The following is a 22,063-nucleotide window of genomic DNA, read 5'->3' on the forward strand; positions in this document are numbered from 1 at the left end:
TTGGAAATAATTTAGTAATTTGTTACAGCAAATTAGATATTAGAATGAAAGCGTGGTTATGGTTGATATGCTTGTACTCCAAATAGAATCGATTTATGGTTAATAGAATGATTCGTGTGAGCAATATTGCTGGCTCACTCGCCTACAATGTGTGACAGTTGACAAGGTACGAAAGCCTAACTTTCCAGTACGTCTGTATTTTAGAAGCATCAAGTGGCAAGCCTCACTTTTTTGCCCCATATATGTATGAGGGAATGAGCAGGGAGGCTCACTTCCTTGCACTCATGTCTGAGAGAAGAAGTGGAATGCTGGGCCGAATTAACACGATGATATTTATTTAGTGTAAATATAAAACCTTGAGTTTCAGGTAAAAATTCAAAAGAAAATAAGGACAGATGCAGGGAGATTCTCTGAAAGAGACTTGAGTATTTAACGAACCACAATCCAAAATTGAATTGTCTCTGGGGACAGGACAGAAAAAGGCATTTGTGTGTGTTCTGACTGCAACATAGGCTGAGGAAGAGGAGAATGAATGACTTAGCTAGATGGATAAAGTGGCTTCAGGTCACGGGCTCATGAATGCCAAGCTCAGCCTTTTCCCATCAATCCTGTGGACAAAAGGGGAATGATGAAAAACACTGAGAATGCAAGGCCACGAAAGAAATGAAAGTGGCAAATTCGAGCCCCTTGGGTTACGAGAAAATGCCTAAAAGTGAGCTAACTTCTGAAAGCAGCCCTGCTTGAAAAGCCTCCGCTCTCTGGAAGCCCCGCGCGGCCATCAGTAAGCTCCACCTCGCCAGGCTCCGCCCCCAAACCCTAAGCGTCTGGGAGCTGCCCCAATCCCTAGCCCCGGTTTAGCCTAACCCCACCCCCGGCCGCCCCGCCACGCCGCTCTGTTTCCCTGGAGACGCTCTCGGCGTCCCCTCTCCCGGCTTAGGCGGAGCCAGGACTCAGAATCTAGCGAGAGGAGGGGGCAGCGCCTGCGCCCAGCACCTGCCGCCGGTGGGGGACTTACTTCGGCGGAACAGAAAACTGGAGTTGTTCACCTGGGCCAATGCACCAAGGTTCGTGACGGCAGAGGCGAGGCTGGGGCAGCACTTCCTCAGCTCCTTGTAGAGGCGGGCCGTTCTTCAGGCAGCCTCTTCCCCGACCCCTACAGACCTTCCTCCATTAGTCTTTATCAAGCTTCCTGAGTCCAGGCCCTCGCCACTTACCTCAAGAAACGAATGGAAAGAGAAGTAGGGAAAGGCACCAGTTCCTCTTGCTCCCCAGTTCACCTGACTCTCTGAGAGCAGTGAAAAAATAGGAGTAGGAATAAGTCCTTGAGTCCTGTTGAGAACTAGGTGGGAACAGAAAGGGAACTGAGATGTTCTCGTTTTTTGGCAAAGGTAACTCTATCTCGTAAATTTGAGAGAACAAACAAATGCTTATTCCTAATGTCACTTTGTGTTGAAATACATCAATACATATACATATTTCCGATGTTTTGGCATTTCACTGATATAGTGATTAGTTTCTCTCATAGGATCTATATATATGTGGAGATTTTCTTTAAAAGTGCATCTAAACTTAGATAGTAGGAACTTAGTATTTGTTGTAAAAGTGAATCTTGTTCCATGACTTGGGGTGGGGAGAGGAGTTATACTACTGACTGATTTTAAACTTTTCTTCTTTGCTGTTATTCCTTGCTTCCTGATTTTCAGGCTGAAGTCTATAAGCCTGGAGAGACCATCAGCAGTAATCTGTAAATGTAAGTCAAGTGAAATATGACTTGCCTTCAAACTCTTTCCTGCTTTATTTTGTGATTTAACCATCAAAGTCAGTTGGTAGGAAATGTGTTTTCTATTTAATTTGACAGCCTATCTAATTACCCATGAGAGAGTGCCAGAGGTGCCCCAAAATTACTATACCAGGAATAAAACATTATTTAGTGACTCTTTATAAACTTAATTATGTCAAATTTTTTAACTTTCTTAGGGAGCGTAATTAGTGATATTTCTCCTGTACTTTTCTTTAAACTTTTATAGTAACAGAGCTTGTGATAATATGGAAAGTTTTAATTCTTATGAATGATTTTTAGTAAAATCCTACTGTTTTGAACTCTTCTGATGATGTATAATAAACTTGCTTACAGTGGTTTACTGGCTTTATTTCTCTCATCTCAGTTTTTACTCCAAAGTGACTGAACCCTGGAGATACTGGTCAGCTTCAGACATAGTCATTCTCCAAGTAGCCTCCATTTATGCAGTAGCAGGCCTCCCTCCTTTGTGTTTCCTGACAAAGGCATCTCTGGGGATAGAGGGCAGGAGGGTAACTCTTTGAAGAATTTTACTTGGGGGCCAAAAATTTAAACTCACACCATGGGACACATTCAGCATGACCTAGCACTCTCAAACCTTTCATCCTGTATTTCTCCATTCTCATTTGTCTTTGCATGTGGGGGCCAAACTTAGAGATTGTAACTGTGATACAAGAACCAACCAGCAGATCAAAGAGTGCACCAAATCTCTTCTGAATACCAACAGTGGAATGGCTTCAGGCGGCCTTTTGATCTTTGTCTCGGCACCCGGTGGTGCCACACTGTAACACTGCTCACTTGCTGGCACTGGAGGAGCTGCCTCTGGGTCCTCCTAACAGGCTGCTTCAGCCTGGGCTTCTGGGGCTAAACTCATTTTGGTGCCAGCCAAAGAGGTATTTTTCATTCTTCTTCTGTACTCACCCAAACGTGAACAATTTCCCTTCCTGCAGTCACACCCATCTTGTGTGTTTTCCTCTGAGATATTGATCTTGGAGAACCCTAATGAGGTGCCATAACTAGTGGTGATGTGCTCCATTTGTGCTACAGGCCTGGGTCAGTCATCATAGCACTAGTCCCGTTCTTCATTGTTGAGTCTAGGTTGGAGCTCACACGGGAACTGAGAATGCTGTCTGACCAACACCAAGAAAATGATGCAACTCATATTAACAAAGACCAAAAGGCTTTCTTTACAGATATTTAATTTAATGTAAGTACTGCAAACCCTTCTTGAACTGATAAAGCATAAAATATGGTGATTACTTAGAAAGTAATTTGTTGCAGTATCCCTTTAAATATTTGGTGCATTCAAAATATTATCTATGTCATAAAATTCAGATCGGACTGGGCACGGTGGCTCACACCTGTAATCCCAGCACTTTGGGATGCAGAGGCGGGTGGATCACGTGGTCAAGAGATCGAGACCATCCTGGTCAACATGGTGAAACCCCATCGCTACTAAAAATACAAAAAATTAGCTGGGCATGGTGGTGCTTGCCTGTAATCCCAGCTACTGAGGAGGCTGAGGCAGGAGAATTGCCTGAACCAGGAGGCGGAGGTTGCAGTGAGCCGAGATCGCACCATTGCACTCCAGCCTGGGTAACATGAGCAAAACTGTCTCAAAAAAAAAAAAAAAAATCAGTCAGATCACACATTATCTGTTGTGTAAAACAAAATACGTTATGTGGCCATGTATTGATTCTGAGAAACAAAATTCACTTTCCCGATAGGCATAGGCAAGGTAGGATGTTGGGTTTAGAAGCAAAGAGAAAACCTGTTCAACTTCCGTCCTCATTCTAAGCTTAAACTTTCCAACATAGATTGATTGAGAGATATTTTTTTCAACATGCTTTTTTTCCCCCTTTATCATTCAGCTCTGATAACTTTTTTTCCACTTTATCATTCAGCTCTGACCACCCCCCATTCAGAGTTTGTGCCTTGAGGCTTGCCAGCAGGGCTTACAGTACTTACATTAAATTAAATTTTAGAGTAAAGGTGCTCCTGCTGCTAATGTTCTCAGATCAGAGGAGAGCAAAATGAAGGAACTGGCAGCTGAAATTTTAATGGTAGGAACGTTGACTCAGAATTTGAAAAAAAAAAAAAAAAAGATTGCAATTGATCTGTATGACAAAGACTTATCCCTCTCCATGTATGTCTTTTGCATTTGGTTTCTATTAGATGCTTACATTTTTCTAACAAAAATCATCTAAATCAAGTAAACATCAAAAAGGATAAATTTTATATAATATGCTGGTATGCCAACTTCGGTGGAGAGTTATACACACCTGGGTGGACTATGTTGGCTGGATCAGCACCTCTAGGGGCTGCTCCCTTTTATCTGTCTACAAATAGCTGGGTATTCTTAGTATTCAAGGAAATTGCAAGCACTGTTCCTCATTTTGCAGCTCCTTGGTAAACTCTTCAAAGACCCCTGCAAGTATGAAGAGATTACCCTGGCCCCAGTGCCCGCTGCCTAATGCTTTGTCAAGCAAAGTGGGCCTTTCAGAAAAGAGTCTAAAATTTATAGAGGGTGGAATGCCCCAAATGGGGCAAACTTGGTTGTTGTTTTCCTCTCTCCCTTTTGAAATTTACTAGGGCTACACAGGTCTGGGTTAAGAACTTAGATGATTCAGATGTTCACTGTAACACTGGAAGATGCTGGAACTATGGAACAGTCTTCATAGCTCCTCTGAAGTAAGCTTATGGGAGGCCCATGTGGGGAGCTTTGGTGTCCCTTCAAAGCTCACATGAGCCGTAACTGCTTACCGTAGGCTCTGCATGATGTTGCCATTTAGCAAGTTCTCGCTATTCTAGTAACTCAACTAATTAATATAATACCTAACCAGAAAAATCGATTTTTAAAATTTAATAAAATGTCATCATGTTATAAAGTTATGAAGGGTAATATAATATGTTTCTAATGTTTAGTCTGTAGGAGAAGACTAACATTTGCTGTTTAGATTGTGCACTTTAAAGCTATAACTGCATAAAAATAAAGTGGGCATTATGCTTCATAGATCATATCACACCTTGATAAACTGGTAGTACTAGGATTCTATTATATCTAAAATAAACCACTGATATGCATTAGAATTCTCTTTAATTATATAAACAATTATTTTTAGGCCAGGGTAATAATCTTTTTCAGAAACACAAAGCTGTCTATTTCTACAATGAATTTCAGAAGACTTTCTCTTGTCTTAGTGCCTTCCCACCCGTCCCCCACCATGGCTTTGTAGCACTAGAGGAATACTGTGTCTCAGCCATCCACAGGTGCCTCCATCTCAGGTTTGACTACATCTCTCCTCCTCTACTCCTACCTAAGCCACCACCCTCTCTCCTCTGTATTTCACAGGAGGCTTTGAACTGGCCCCTCTGCTTTCTACACTTTTCACCACTACAGCCTAACCTGAAAAAATAAGTCAGAGTGATCCTTTCAGGGTGAAAGTCAGATTGTGTCAACTCTATGCTCTGTATCCTCCAATGGATTCTTACCTCAATGAGAATAAAAGCCGATTTTTACCATAACCCTCAAGATATTACACTGCTGGGACACCCAACAAAATTCTCCGTAATGTCTTTGAGCTTATCTCCTTCTGCTTTTATTTATCCCCTTGGCATTGGTGAGCAGTTGGGTAGTTTCTAGTTCCCTGTTTTGTTTTCCAGTAGACAATCTGATCAACACCTGAGGTTCTATATATTTTGCTTATTTGTGTATTGTCTTTCTCCATATTTACTGCCATACTGCAAAGTCTGTGAGATTAGAGAGTTTTGTCTTTTTCTTCAGTGCTGTATCTTTGGCACCTAGAACAGAACCTGGCAACAAGTAGGAGCTCACTAAATATCTGCTGAATGTATTCAAGACCCAGATTTTATTGTGATTTTCCCTGGGTCACACAGGTAGTATTTTAGGTTTTAAAGCCATTTAAAACCTAAAAATAAGCCTTTTAGTTGCTTGGTGAGTCTGAGTAGAGGTCAAACCTGGTGGACATAGAGGGGGTGGGGTCAGGAGCTTCTGGCCTTTGGGATGCCTCTCTAACAGAAGCATGGGTTCTTTTGCATCTGAGAGCCCTTGCACCATGTAACAATTTTTCTGTTCTAAGTTCAAAGACATCATGTCTACATTTCTTCCTTTTTGGAATAAGATTTAGATAACTTGATTTTATAGACTTGCCTTCTAATTGCTCACCACTGTGGTAAGCTGCATTTTCTAAAAAGGGTTGCAACAATATCTCCCATGCCATATTTTCTTCATACAATGAAACTTTGATGCTCTCCTATCAATAGGGGTTCTATGTTAATTTGCATTGAATTTGGGCAAACTTTTTATTATAGTAGAAGTGGATGCTGTGTGACTTCCAAGGCTAGACCCTAAAAGGGGATATAGCTTCTGCCTGACTTTTCTCTAAAATACTTACCTTTGGAGCCCGAAGCGGCCACATAAAAAGTCTCAGGTTGCCATGATGTGAGGAAGACCATGCCACATGAGTAGACCATATGTATGAGTTCTGGCAGATAGCCCCAGTTGTGTCCCAGCTAATAGTTAGCATCAACCACTAGAAAAGTGAGGTAAGACACTTCAAGGTGATTCCTGTCCCCTACCATTGTGTTACTATAGCTTCTGGGATTTCTCAGCAGAGGCTTCAGTCATCATGGAGAAAAAATTCATGCCTATCATACCCTGTCCTTATTCCTGACCCATGCAAAGTGTGAGAGATAAAGTTGTTTTAAACAACTTTTAAAAACCAGTACATTTTTAACTGATTCATTATATTGTTATGCTGTGTGCTTTCTCAGGGTAGCTGTCTCCTTGTTGAGAATTGTTCTTATCATCTACCACATCTAAGGGAAAGCCTTTATTTGTGAGTGGTAAGGCTTTTACAAAACAGCAAGTATGAGCAATTTTCAATTGTTGATTCTAACAGGAAAGCAACACATAAACATTGGAAATCCATAGCTATCCTAAAAATCTTTATTCTTTAATTGCAATCATGTCTCTTACAAAATTCTTACCTAAGATGCAACTGAACCACCAATGCATTTATCTAATTTTCTTCTTATTTACTTTGTGGTGAAGATACAGACAACTAGTAAATTGGCCAAAAAGCAGACAATAGAAGAAAATAATGAGAGAAGCAACCTGCAGAATCCACTCACTGAGTATCATTCTTGAATAACACAGCTGTAGCACTACATATAGACATTCTCAACTAAGATGACAGACTGTGAATCTCTAATAATGTCTTAACAGGTCCTTTGAAAGATTTATTATTTAAAATACAATTTCTACTTATTTCTTTTTGTAGTCCGAAATGACCACTCAGCCCCCACTGCCCATGATACGCCCGAAGCTTACAGCCTTAGCCAGACAGAAGCTGCCATGCTCCTCCAGGAAAATTTCAAAGTACGTGCCCCTGGTTTTTACTTATTTTCCTGCAGAATAAATTTCCTGTAGTAAGAAATGTCAATAATATATCTCAGAAAATAAAATCATTTCAAGAGAAGAGAAAAACATTGTTATATTGAGAATATTGAAATCTGTTTCTAAAGCGTTTATGAACTGCATTAAAATCCTGCAAATATATTTATTTATTTATTGAGCTACTGCTTATTTCCTCATTTTATTTCCAATTGTAATCATGTCATGGTTCCCATAGAGTTTTGGAGATACATTTCCTGTTTTAAATGGGTATGGAGAACAGAAAGCAGAAGCTTTGGGAATGAAAGGTGTAAAGTTTTTTCTTTTTTTTTTTTCTTTTTAAGGCAGAGTGTCACTCTGTCACCTAGGCTGGAGTGCAGTGGCATGATCTCGGCTCACTGCAACCTCTGCCTCCTGGATTCAAGTAATTCTTGTGGTGCAGCCTCCTGAGTAGCTGGGACCACAGGCATATACCATCATACACAGCTAACTTTTTATATTTTTAGTAGAGACAGATTTCACCATGTTGTCCAGGCTGGTCTTGAACTCCAAGCCTCAAGTGATCCCCCTGCCTTTGCCTCCCAAAATGCTGGGATTGTAGGCATGAGCCATCACGCCCAGACAGAAAGGTGTAATGCTTTTAGTCCACAAGTTCCCAAGGGTTGATCTGTTTTGGAAGAAGGAGGGTAGAGCCTTACTTCTAGGGCATGAATCAGCTCCTTAAATGATGCTGGGGCCTGAAATGCATCATCAAACTGCTGCTGCCCATGAATGGCTGCTGAGCTACTCAAGTTGTCACTGAGGAAATGCAGGACAGAGAAATTGATACATTTTGTCATAATTATGAATATTAACTGATTGTGCTACTTTGAAATTGACCCTTGTAATTCTATTGACTTTTAGTAATATACATATTATTTACCAATATAAATAGTTTGTATATGTAAGTTTAGATTCTTTTTATGCCTACTTTTCCATTCCTGTAAGGTAAAATGATCAAAGTATTAGGAGTCTTCTTTGTTCTCCTGCCTCATTTTTAGTATTTCTAAGAAAGACCAAAGCCCCTGGAACAAAATAAATACATTCAGCTAAATAACATAAAAATTCTTTTAAAATAGTAAATCAAATTTTTTTCTGTAGCAGAGAAATCTTTCAATGAATGCATAATTCATGTGTGTATACTGTAATATATATACATACATATTTTTTGTTTTACTTTTGAATAATGTAAAATATTTACAAAGTCTGAAAAAGCTTATTCTTTCTCTCTTTTTAAAGAATTGAGATTATATTCTGTTTTAAAGGTTAGCAAAAGCATAGCCAAATCTCATACCCTTAAGATAGGATGAGTTTTAAAGAAAACTTTTGCTTTTATTCATTTTATTGAAGAAAAACATTTTTATCATACCCACTAAAGGCAAAGTTTGTATCAACATTCTTTAATAGTTTCTGAATAAAACACAGATCATTGTTTAGTTCCATATCATCATGGTCAGGAGAGGTTGATAGCATGCTTATTTTTAAAGGTGCAAAAGGATGTGAGGAATGAACACACTACAAGTATAATATGTTTTTAATAGGGGCTTCTTAAAAATCACTTTGCACCTTGAACCTTTAATAATTTGAGTTTTATGTGTGATTAAAAAAACTATTCAAGGCCGGGCGTGGTGGCTCACGCCTGTAATCCCAATACTTTGGGAGGCTGAGGCGGGTGGATCATGAAGTCAGGAGTTCGAGATCAGCCTCACCAATATGGTGAAACCCTGTCTCTACTAAAAATGCAAAAACTAAAATAAAATAAAATAAAATAGCCAGGCTTGGTGGCACGGGCCCGTAATCCCAGCTATTTTGGAGGCTGAGGCAGGTGAATCGCTTGAACCCAGGAGGTGGAGGTTGCGGTGAGCCGAGATAGTGCCATTCCACTCCAGCCTGGGCAACAAGAGCAAAACTTGGTCTAATATATGTGTGTGTGTATATATATATATATACACAATCGGCTCCCACTGTCAGCAGAGCATCTGCGGGGTTGACCCTGCAGCCATCTCCATACTCTGGAAGGTGCTCCCCTTGCAGCTGTGATGCAAGGGAGGAGTCCTGGGACCTCACACCTACCCCAACAGCCCATCCTCAGCAGCACCTTCCCCAGACCTGGGCTCACGGAGCCACAGCCCAGCAGGAAAACAGCCCAGCAGGAAAACAGCAGGAATATATATATATATATATATATATATATATGTATTCGAAGAGCATTTCAGGACAAAATTGAGTAATGTTTAGAACAAATTCATGTCACACATTTGAATCAAACAGGTGTTCTTGGTTCAGGATTCTGTGCCAAACAATGTATAACTTCAGCAGTTGGAAAGTTATACTGTGAAACAATGTGAGCAAAATGGAAGATCTTATAAGCTTTGAGGAGAATACTCTTCAGTAGAAAGTGAATTATTTCAAGGTGTTGGTATTTTATTTGTTTACATACTGGGTTGAATATTCTTCCCTATCATTTTCCATTCAGGAAAGATAAAAATTTGAAATTATCCACCAGCAACCTCACTCTATAGCTATTGCGTTTATTGTGTATGGTATTATACCCTGAATATTTCTGTTCTCCTGGTGGCATTTCATATGTTTGGTAGCTTTTCAACCTGATAAGGCAGTACTTTATTGTTGCTTTCCATTTCATTTAGGTCTCAATTGATCAAAGAAAAAGATGACGTAGATCATTATCTAGAGGTGAATTTCAAAGGATTGTCAAAAGAGGAGGTTGCTGCGTAAGTATAACCTTTAAAGGTACTTTAATATAAAGTTTGTTTCTTTTGTCTTGATTCTTTATTGAAATTTCAATTTTCCTGTGTAATATACTTTTTCATTGGAGCATGGCATTTAAAAATTAAAGCTCATATTAAATAGTGATAAGTCATGTCTATTGATCTCACACATATCAAAGTCTTTAATTTTATGGCTCTGAAAAATTCCCATATTTACCAAGATATTATACTATCACATTTGCAATATTTAGTTAAGTCTGTGCTATTAATTGCTTATTAACCTTCATTTTAAGGTGTGTTGTCTCCATGGGAAAGAAAAAAGCTTTAAGAAAAAGATTTATGTATCTTTTCTCCTGGTGATTAAAGAAAAAGAGACACCTTACTAATGTACTAATATGTCTCACTTCCACCCGAGCACTCACGAAAAGAACCAATGGATCATAGTTTATTGGTTAATTTTTAAATAAGTCTAAATTGTCTAGATTTATTTCTTAGATGCAACACAAACGTTGACATTTTATCACCAGTTAGAAACTAATTTATGGGATGAATAAAAGCAGTACAAAAATCAATGTAGGCTAGTGAGAAATGAATAGAAACCTAGAATAATAGCCAAACAGGTTTAATATTTCTTACCTATAGTTAGAAAAGAGCGTCAGATCTTTTCATGTAAGTATTGAAAAGTGGAAATCTTGTAAATGTACACACATCTTATGGAAATCATTGTTTCGATTAAAATATTTCACGCCACAAATATTTTTAAAAGATTCTATCTATTAATGTCTAATGCTATGGGATTCTTCTGAAGAAATGTTGCTAATGATATTTTGGTGTAGGTTTCATATGTTCTAAAGTTCTAAGTCTCTTGGTGTTTTCCTTTTTATCAGATAGTATTATCTTTGTCAATTTGCATATAACATGGAAAAACACAGTCATTTATTTTGTCAATGACTACTTTATAGAATGACAAAATTTTACAGTAGCAGTAATCACTCACTTCTGCAGAGCCCTGTAGACTACTATGTGTATAGCATGTGGGACTTTTGATTAAATGCTATTCTGATGATTAAATCTTTAACTTTCCGTGATAACCTGTTAGATAAAATTAAAGGTCAATATTGTATGATAGTACAACTGCATCTTAAAAGAAAAAATATATATGCCATATTTACATTCTGATCAAATATTATATCCAAATAGTTTTAATGGGCTTAAGAATTGGAATTAAATTAAAAATTAAACATGCTACACATAATTTCAACAAACCAAAAGTCCATATACTAAAAGTCTACTGACATTTAAGCTTTCAGTGCAGGCTGAAGAAAAGTTTTATCTAAGACAGTGCAAAATAGGCTATGGTGATGAGTATTCTCTTAATATTATTTTTCCACTAAAGATATTGCCAAATTGATTTCAAATTCATCTGTACACTATTGACAACAGTAACACTGGGTAATTATCAGTCCTTACTACAATATTCTTCTTAAAGTTTACTTCACTTCAGTGCCTCCTTAGACTAAAGCTCTTTCTGTAAGATGGTAGATGCAAATCATTGGCATGGCGATTACTTGTACACAGGTCATTATTATGCTTTTGATTGATACACATACTAGACTTTGCCCTAGACAGACTAATTGAATAGCATAAAAAGGAGAAAAGTGATGAATGATTTCGGCATCTCCCAGTAATGCCCTGCAGGTGCCATGAGGAATTATGCATAGTCTGTTAGCCAAGGAATTACTGCATAAAACTTTATAGCCATTCAACTCTAAAAAGATAAATTGAACAACAATCACTTATTAAGTACTCACTTTATATCTAACACTAGGTTTTTCACAGTGGGAGAGACAATGATATTTTATTGTAGAATACTTGGCCCCATCCTGGAAGCTTAACATCTATTTGAGACAATAAGGTCTATGAGCAAGGGACAAACATGAAATGACTCAGTGCCAACTGTACTGTGAGGTGCAGCTTAGAGGTCAAGAAACAATCAGAGAAGACTAAGACAATAGGATAGAACTTCTCAAGGGAGATAGATTTTGAGTTTGGCTCCCTGTCTGGTAGCATTATAAAATTATCCAACTGCTAAGTCATAGATCTTTAGTATATGAAGATGTAATGGGTAGAAACCGAAGAATCAAATCAGGCAAAAGCAATGTCTAAAACATATCCTCAAATCCCTCTCTGTACTGCCTTATTTGTCTTTAAGATGGTGATTGATACGTTTGTGTATACTCATTAATGCAGCTGATGTACACTGGCTTTGCTATCACATAATATGCGTATGTTCTATGTCTAGTTTCAAAATGACCTCTCATCATGTACCCCAAAATATACCACCCGACTTATGTGCAAACTCATACTCTGTGACTTTCCTCACAATGTGATGGGTAAAAAGTTCCTACTGTCATCTAAGCCTGGTCCCTCTTCTTGTGCTCTGCATTTTATCCCCTCTCACCTACTCCAAGACTTCCTCCTGCAGCTACATTTGTTTCTCTCCTACACCTTCAATTTTTCCTTTTTCATTGAATCAATCTCACTGGTATTCATTTCTACTCAAATTTTTTCTTGACAACTTATCCCCTTCCAGGTTTTATCCCATTTTTCTCTACCCTTCACAGCCAGCAGAAGTGCTGTCTTAATATTTTCACTTTTCATTTTTGCCTCAGTTGACTCTAAATAGGTTTCCAGCCCTCATACTTACAGATATCCTGTGTTAGGGCTACTCATGACCCCTATTTTTACCACATCTAATAGTTATGTTTCTGTTCCCAGCTTGCTTTATGTCTTCACAGCATTTGACAGAGTTGAACACTCTCATCTTCTTGAACATTCTGTGCTTGCAACTTCCAAAATGCCGTGTTCTATGGTTTTCCCCCACACTGGGGCACCTCAGTCTTCTTTGCTGGATGGCCTTCTCTTTCCAAACTCTCAGTGGTGCCCAAAGGCTGGGTTCTAGGTGTACTTCAGCCACACTCTCAACCTGGATCCAGTTTTGTAGCTTTAAATATTAGCAATAACCTGATGGCTACTCAATTTATAAATCCAGCACCGACCTCTCCATTAAGCTGCAAATTTTTAGATCCAACTTCCTCCTTGATGTGTCCACTTGGATATATCACAGACATTCTAAGGATAATATAACCCAAAACTGGACTCTTGCTTCAGCCCTACATTTTTTCCTATCCCCAGTATTCTTCCCACAGCCTTTCCTCAATTCGGTAAATAATCCCAAGGCAGCCTTGAGTCTTATTTGGCTTACTGCTACCCCACCCCAATCCATCAGTATGCCGTATCAGATACAACTCCAGAATATATCCCGGGGTCATCTCCTGGTCTTCATCACACGACTGCCATCACGTCTGCCGAAATCACTTGAATAGTCTTCTAACTGCTCTTCCCACATCCACTCACTCCACCACACTCCTGATAGAGTGGTCTTTTGGAAACATTAGATCATGACACTCCCCTGCTTAAAATCTGCCAATAGTTTCCTATTCCTCACCTGGCCCTGAAGCTGTGCATGGTCTGGACTTTACTGGCCTTTCTGACCGTCTCTCTCTTTCTGTCTACCACTCCCTACTGCCGATGTGGCCTTATTGCTGACACTTCTTATTATGCATGTGTCACCTTAAATGTGATCTCCACAGTGAGCCGGTTCTTGACCTCATAATAAAATGGAAATAAGTAAGAAGCAGGACAAGCTAACACATAGCTGTCACTGGAATGACCAAATCCAAGTGGTGGGGGTTTATTTTACTTTGGAGTGGGTAGAATCTTTCTAAGGCAAAGGGGTTCTAGGTTTTCCATCATCTACATTCACAGAAGAAATTTCAGTATGCTTCATTACTTTCTATGTGACTAGATTATTGTTGTGCCTTATAGGTGCATTTAAAAAAATCAAATCTGTTGTATTCACATTCCATATTTGATAATGATGATTTGACTTTAAACTTTAAGTCAAATTTGACTTAGCAGTGAACTTCAAATATTTCACTGCTACTATCTAACTGAGCAAGTAAAGAAAGTCATGTCAGAAGAGTTTCTGTACTTTGGGTTTTTAATTCTGTATAGTATTATCAGAATGCATTGTTTTCAAAAAGAACCTAAAATATCACTTATTATCATATCATAATTACTTTGAGTAGCTAAGTAATAAAAGAGTCATTTATAGATTCAAATAAACATTTCTAGAGGGCAGTTTACAGTTTTAGCTATGGATATGAGGAAACAAAATTATCTGGGGACAGAGTATGTTAATTTACTCAATATTATTTTCTGCTTCGGATATCAAGTTCTTTCAGGTGGAAGAATATATTTGGTTCAAAACTGTGTGCATCTATCATGTTACTTTCTTTCCAAATATCTTATTTTTAGCATCATCAGTGGGTGTTTATTGAGCGGCATTTTGTCAGTAAGCTTAGTGGCAGTTAGGACTGTTCGTTACTATATTCAGTGAGTTTGAGTCTAAAGAAACAAAGAACAATTTACTTTTACATCTTTTAAAGCCTTTTTCTCCTGCCTCATTTTGAATTGTATTATACTTTCTCAAAGTAAATTGGTGTTTTGCCGGTCTTTTTTTTTTTTTTTTTTTGCAGACTAGGTTTTCATTTTTAATTTAAAAATTTTCTTCCAAAGGTGCTTTTATGAACGACAAATACACTTTTTATATGCAAATCTGGCTGCTGGATTTGCCCAATGCCTTGGCACTCTAAACATATGGAACAAGATGAAGTCATTTATTCAAGATACAATATTCCATAATTCTTTATTAGAATTTAAATCCTTTCAAGTGTGCTCTTCCTCTGTTTCATTCATTTTTGTTTACTTTTGAAAATTTTTGTGAAATCATTCTGGTTTCTTTTTAAAAAAGTTTGCTCTTTGGTGTAAAGTAACAAGTTAAATTCTCAACAAATCTTTGCAAATTAACTTCCTGAAGAAGCCAGCTGCCAATCTCCAGATGAGACAGAGATAGATGGGCAGGAGAAGGAAGAACTCCTGTTTCCTTCTAGGTAGTAAATTGGATTTTAAGATCTCTTTCCTGATTCAAGACAAAGAAGATTTTGGTGCTCCAAAATGAAGAGAAAATTTCTTCCTTTCTCATGAATATTTTTTAAAAATAAGCAATTATAGGCAATGCAGATGGGAAGAGAGAGGGAGTGGCACTTCTTTTTGAAAAAAATTCTGGCATTGTGTTCTGGATCAGATCACTAGGATGTGAAACCAGGAATAAAAAGACTGGCCATGATTTAAAAGAAAAGGAGAAAGAAAAAGAAGGAGGAGGAGAAGGAAGGGAAGAAGGAGAAGAAAAAGTGGAAAGAAGAAGGGGACAAAGACTGATATCAATAAAGTTTAAAATTGGGGAATTTAAAAAATGTAGTTGGAAGGAGCTTTTTAAAAAGCAAAACAAGACGGAATAAAATAATAATGTTCACTAGGTGTATATAAATGTCTCAGATTTTCACCAAAACCAAATATAGAGATAAAAGAAAAGATTTCAAATGTCAACAGAACATAGAAATGCCAGTTTCTTAGGCATTTATATCTTGGTGTCCTTTAGGAGTTTGCTTTAAAATACTGTTTCCACATATGATGTTTAAGCTTAGCAGCTCTAATAAACATTTAAAAAAATGCTTCTGAAAGGAAAGAATGGGAATCATGACTTGCAGCTCTGGCTGTTATAGGAGCTGATTTCTTCTGCAGTTGGAAACTTGGCTGTTATTTAACACCTGTATTGTCCTAACGATGTTACCTGCTTTCTCCAATCTTTGCTTTTCACAACTATTTGAAGAGCGTAATAACGAGAAATTCTTACAAGGATTAAATGAGATTCTCTGTATGAAACATGTGTAGATGACACTCAATTCAGACTATTATCATTAATTATCATTGCTCACTTTTCTTTGGCTTTTAAGCATTTATTAATAGTATAAATAACTTAAATATTTTGCATTAACTTTATGTGTTGATTTATGTAGTAATATTAATTTATCATTTCTCTTTAAATATGTATAGTTGCATCTTTTGCTTTTTACTAAGTATCATTTTCATCATGTTCTAAAGGCAGAGTTTTAAATAAGATATATTTCAAACTGAATACTAATCAATGAGGGGACTTTTTTTTTTTTCTTTTTTTGAGAGACATGGTCTCACTAATGTTGCCCAGACTGAACTTGAACTCCTGGCTTCAAGCAGTCTTCTCACCTCACTCTCCCAAAGTGCTGGCATTGCAGCTGTAAACCACCATGGCTAGCCAGTTTTTTTTTTTTTTTTTTAATTTCAAGTTGTAATAAAAACTTTTCAGAAATGTACAGATAAACTCACAGTTTTAGAAATACACAGAATATAGGCAGAGGATGTGGTTCTTCCTACAACAGCCCATAAGCCTGTAGGTGCAAAATACACTTCTCTATTTAAAAACCATTTGGGAAATTCCTTTTTCAGTGTCATAGGACAAAGTAATAAATAAAAAAAGAGAAAAGGAGACAAGCATCTAAGTACCTGTGGATGAATCAGCCAGAACTGTCAGTTAGTGGGATAAAAAATGATCCAGCCACATCACTGTCAATGTATAGGGCAAGGTGGTTTTATTATGTTGAGTTTTGTCTTTGATATAGTGTTCTTTCTGTATTAAGAAAACAGGAAGGATTAAAAACTATTTGTACCCTTTCAAGTCTCCATTGTGGCTAAAAACAATTGTTAAAATTAATGAGGTTACTGCAACTGTGTGAAAATCATCCCCTGCCCTGGCCTATCCCCGTATCCTGTCCTGTTTTCTAAGTTGGAAATTGGAGATGCTGTAATAACCAGTGTCATCATCTCACTACTTAAAGCAAAACCAAGTTATGGGTTCACAAGAACTTTTTTCCTTTGCCAGGGTCTCCACAGATGTTACCAGACCAGGGACTTTTCTGGGAAGTATAATCAGGTGATGCCCACCTCCAGATTAAATGATAATGCAACAGCATTATCATTCTCTTTTGTTATTTTTAATATTTTTTTATTCTCTTTTAAAATAAAAGCATTTAAATGTCTAGTTACAAGAAGTAAAAAATAGAATATAAGTCTGTAGGAGATACTTTTTCTTGATAGTTTTTATTATTTGGAAACTTTTAAAACTTCATATTTGTATTTCAGTGACTGTCCGAGGCCATTTAAAATATGATCACAGTTTTTTGATCTAGGAAGGCAACTTATTAAGATATATATGTATGTGTGTATATATATATGTACACACACATATATATGTATATACACGTACACACAAATACAAATATGTGTGGTATAATCTTTATAAATATATATACTGTGTGTGTGCATGTTTGTGTGTATCAACATCTTCAAACTCTGTGCTTTAACTATTAATCTCAATTTTCTACATATCACTATATAAAAATCTTGCAATATATTTTAAGTGCTTCTCTTCAAGCCAAAGTGTAAGCATGTTAAGCCATAATAAATACAGGCATGCCTACTCAGTTGCATTTGGCTGTATTGCATATCACAGATACTGTATAGCCAGAAAATCCAGGTAGAGAAGCTGCTTCTTCTCTTCCCCGCAATCCACACAGTGCAGGCAAAACTTGACAGTTCCTTCATAAGAAGATATCAGGGATACGTCAGTAATTCAGATATCATATTTAGTTTAACCAACATCAGTATATGCACGTAAACCTTGAGAAAACAAAAGAGAAAACCTCCAGAAAAATAGCCTACATATTTTACTGTCAGGAGGGCTGTGGAGGCATCCTTAGGCCAAGTCTGTCGACTTAGACTTGCATATACAATGAGGTTTTCCTGTTTAACTAGCTTGCCTATATTGCTTTCTGGCAATAATCATGGCAACATTCTGTTTTTCCTACTTTTAGGTAAATTAAATTTGTGAGGAGGAAGCTCAAATACTCAAATACTAGCTGACATGGGGAAGGTAAAAGAATTGGCTACTATGAAAAGGACAGACTGTCTGGGAACAAGGGCAAGGCGTGACTGGGTCCTGCAACCACCCTTTTCAGTGTGTTTACGTTGTATTGAAATTAAATAACAGAATTCATAGCAAAGCATTATTTTGTTCACCATACTCTGTTTCATATGGCAGGAAATGAGTAATATATTTTAGAAAAGTTTTAATTACATGTTTTGCTTTATTAGTTTTTGTTTTAGTCTAGGTTTATATATTGAAAGATTTGAGTTGTTTGGAAATTTACCAATGTCGATTGCCTCTGTCCTTAAATTAATAAAAATTAATTGTTTATTAATTTACTTATTAATTACTATAGTATCTTCCAAAACTCTTAGATGATCAATAAGAATCTTTCCAAATCTCTTTTATGCTTTTTGGATTTTTAAAAATTCCCTTCACTTTGTTCCTAAGGGATCAGAAGTTATTGGGTCAGGATAATTTCCAAAAAGCCTAAATTTTCTTCTAAGTATGCTAGGAAACCTTTGGCTCATTTTATGCAGGGAAATGACATGATGTGACTTTATTTTAAGAGGATTACTCAAGGCTGTTGTGCTCTGTGGATATTCACCTGGGCAACACCCCAAGCAAAAGATGATGGTGGCTTGACCAGGGCAGATATACTGGAAATGATGAAAAGTGGTCTAATTTAGAATATATTTAAGTGATAGGGAGATCAGAGCTTACTAATGAAATAAACATGGCAAATAAGTAAATGAATAGATCAAAAATGACTCCTTCTGAACTGAGTAACTGAGTAACTAGAGAGATGTCTCTTTCACTGCTGTGTCTCCAGCACCTGTAACAGTATCCACATAGTAGGGACTCAATAAATACTTCTTAATTAAAGCCAACCTCATCCCAGCCAGTGCTTGGATGTTTCCAGTTTAATTCCTTCTATTCCCACTTTGAAATTTATTTTCTTGTAAAAATAATTGTAATGACTAATATTTGTAGAGCACTTCCTATGTTTCAGGTATTATTTTAAGTTCCTCATATGTATTCGTTTAATTCCCAAAAACTATTTATTACTTCAATTTACAGCTAAAAATTGATGCACAGAGATATTAAGTAACTTTCCCAAGGACACACAGATAAGTAGAAAAGCTGATTTTGAATCTAGGCAGTCTGGGTCTAGCACTCATTCTCGGACCATTATACCATTCTGCCTCTGAAATTACTCAGGTCTTCATTAATCTATGTTTTCTCTCATCTGTCATTCTTAGTGTGTTGACATTCTCTTGGCCTAGAATGATTTTTCCCCTTACTGTCTCATGACTCTTACTCATTCCTAAATGGCTAGAGTGTATCAGATAAACTTGCTACTATCTTGTCATCTCCAGTACACTTAGAGCACTGTATTGCCATTGCTAGTGTGATTGTTTCCTCTACTAGACTACAAGCTTCAAGAGGGCTGGGGCCATTGCTGCTTTGCTCGTATGTGCATCCTTGGTACTCTACTCATACGGTGCTTAGCTCATGGGAATGAGAGCCCATGGTCTTTTACCCCTTCGTATCCTTGCGCATGTGCTCTGCATGGAAAGCTCTCCACTTTCTCTCATGCCTTGTGTACTGGGCAAACTTTTATTTGTCTTCCAGCCTCAACTTAACTGTTTCCTGCTTTGTGAAGTCTCGTTTGATCCACTTGGTAGAATGCAGAGCTCCTGTTTGAACTCTCTTGATGGCCACTGACAGTCATGTACAGGTGTTTTATTTTCCCTTTACTGATATTTAACATACTACAGTATGCTGTATACTATGTATGTATGTACTATAGTGTGGATAGTATATAGATTGTGAGTCACTAGTGGGTAGTGATTGTGACCCATCAGTTTGGGGATCATGGCCAGAATTTAAAAAATGGAAAAAGGGTATAGACAAATAGGATAGAAAAGAATGCATTGCATAGAGGAAAGCTAAATATTGGGCGGCTGCCATGTGTAATGGAATAGAGCATGAGTTTTTAAACCAAACTCCCTGGACTCCAATCCCAGCTTTACTCTCATTAACAAAGTAACTGGTTTACTTTGGTGAAGTTACTTAACCTTTCTGTACCTCAGTTACCTAATCTGAAAAAAATAATAATAATAGGGCCTGTTTCCTAAAATGGTTATGATAATTAATTAATAATCATAAACTGATTGGAATATTTTGCATATTTATGCTTTTAAACATTGGCTTAACATATTACACACACATATTTCTACATTTGCTTAATTGCAATGTAAGTGTCTTTTTTTTTTTTTTTTTTTTTTTAAGATTGAGCCTTGCTCTGTCACCCAGGCTGGAGTGCAGCGGCACAGTCTCAGCTCACTGCAATTTCCACCTCTCGAGTTCAAGTGATTCTCCTACCTCAGCCTCCCGAGTAGCTGAAATTGCAGGCATGTGCCACCACGTCCGGCTAATTTTTGTATTTTTTCTTAATGTGAGTTGCATGAGGAATGAACTCTGATCTAGACTGGAGTCTTTGAAAGCAGGGATTATGTTTTCTTCACTTTTTAGGCCTCTGACTTAAGTAAAATAACACTTTTTTTTTTCTTGCTGACTTTCTTTCCAGAATGGATTAAAGAAAAAGTTAAAACTTTGTATTACACAACTTTCAGATTATAACTAGAAAACAGAAGGCAAATAAAGAAAGTATGTATATATGCTCCCCACTGGAATTACTATAGTTACCATGAGGGAACGTTAAGTTTCTCTCTCAACTTCTGGGCACACTGAGCAAAAAGGAAGATGTAGGCCGGGCGCGGTGGCTCAAGCCTGTAATCCCAGCACTGTGGGAGGCCGAGGCGGGTGGATCACGTGGTCAAGAGATCGAGACCATCCTGGTCAACATGGTGAAACCCCGTCTCTACTAAAAATACAAAAAATTAGCTGGGCATGGTGGCGCGTGCCTGTAATCCCAGCTACTCAGGAGGCTGGGGCAGGAGAATTGCCTGAACCCGGGAGGCGGAGGTTGCGGTGAGCCGAGATCACGCCATTGCACTCCAGCCTGGGTAACAAGAGCGAAACTCCGTCTCAAAAAAAAAAAAAAAAAAGGAAGATGTGAAGAACTACAGAATCCTCACTACCTGATGAAAAGGCACACATCAGTTCTTTAAGAGAGACAAGCATTTTCCTGGTACTAAATTCCAAAAGAAAGTTATTATATTATCTTATATAAGAAAAATTTGCACACCTAATGTAACAAAATAGTTATTTAGACAGCTTGTCATAAATATTATATCTCCTCGTTATGTTTTCTTTCAAACAAGATAGAAACAGGCAAAATAAATGATCACTGTTTGCTGTTCTCTGTGTTAAATGGTCCCTACAACAACCCTATGAACCATAACCCTTATTACTCCCAGAGACCAAGGAATAAAGAGGTTAAGTAATTTGACCAAGGCAATCTATTGTTATAAAGAAGCAGAAGCAATGCAGTAGGAAAAAAAGATGGTTCAAAGAGAGGAAGGAATGAATAAGCTGGAAAGCAAATGGATGACATACATTTGAAATCAATTTTCAGACTTTTCCAGTATTTCCAGGACTACCCTGGATCCAGAACCTCCCTTGGAGTTCAGCTCTACCAGAACTCAGTTGTTCTACAATCATGATTCAGATTTCCATGAAATCATTTTACTTAAGCTTGTCTGAAACAATTTTTTTATCCTAAACCAAAGAAGCCAAAGAAATGCATTGGGGAATAAGGGAATTGTTTTATTGAAAGTTAATTTGGCTTAAGGTTTTTCCACATCAATGTCAAGGTCAAGATAAATGACTAAGCTCATTTCTTTTCTATATTTGAAATGGCCACACAGAAGTACAAAGGACAATAAATTCTTATCGTGGTGAGAAAGGAAAGGAAACAAATTAGAGCTCTCAAAATTTCAGAAATATGTTTTCAGAAAGCAGTTGAAATATCACTATGGAAAAATGACATTATAATGATAAAAGGTGTTGGCACATCAAGAGGACATAATTCAAAATGTTTGTGCTTCTGATAACAGGACTTCAAAAATGTTAAACCAAAACTGATAGAAGGAAGAGGAGGATTAGAAAAGCCTGTAATTTTGGTTGGAAATTCCAACATCACTGTCTGTCTCAATAACTGGTAGAAAAACCAGTAGGAATATAGAAGA

General features: G+C 37.4%; 1 protein-coding gene across 2 annotated transcripts in view; it reads left to right on the plus strand.

Moving 5' to 3' along the window:
- Positions 1–907: 907 nt before the first annotated feature.
- Positions 908–22,063, plus strand: part of TTC29 (tetratricopeptide repeat domain 29) — a 237,582-nt gene continuing 216,426 nt past the window's right edge. The window contains exons 1-3 of one of the 2 annotated variants that reach the window (XM_032246444.1): positions 908–1,064; positions 7,102–7,199; positions 9,902–9,985. In XM_032246444.1, the coding sequence (XP_032102335.1) occupies positions 7,108–7,199; positions 9,902–9,985 (176 nt within the window). In that variant the 5' untranslated portion in view covers positions 908–1,064; positions 7,102–7,107. Of the gene's footprint in view, positions 1,065–1,692; positions 1,751–7,101; positions 7,200–9,901; positions 9,986–22,063 lie in introns of those variants that run through there. The other variant, XM_032246443.1, reaches the window with a different exon arrangement.

This window comes from Sapajus apella, unplaced genomic scaffold, assembly GCF_009761245.1.
Source record: "Sapajus apella isolate SASKATOON/1434 unplaced genomic scaffold, GSC_monkey_1.0 scaffold61, whole genome shotgun sequence".
Lineage (NCBI taxonomy): Eukaryota > Metazoa > Chordata > Mammalia > Primates > Cebidae > Sapajus > Sapajus apella.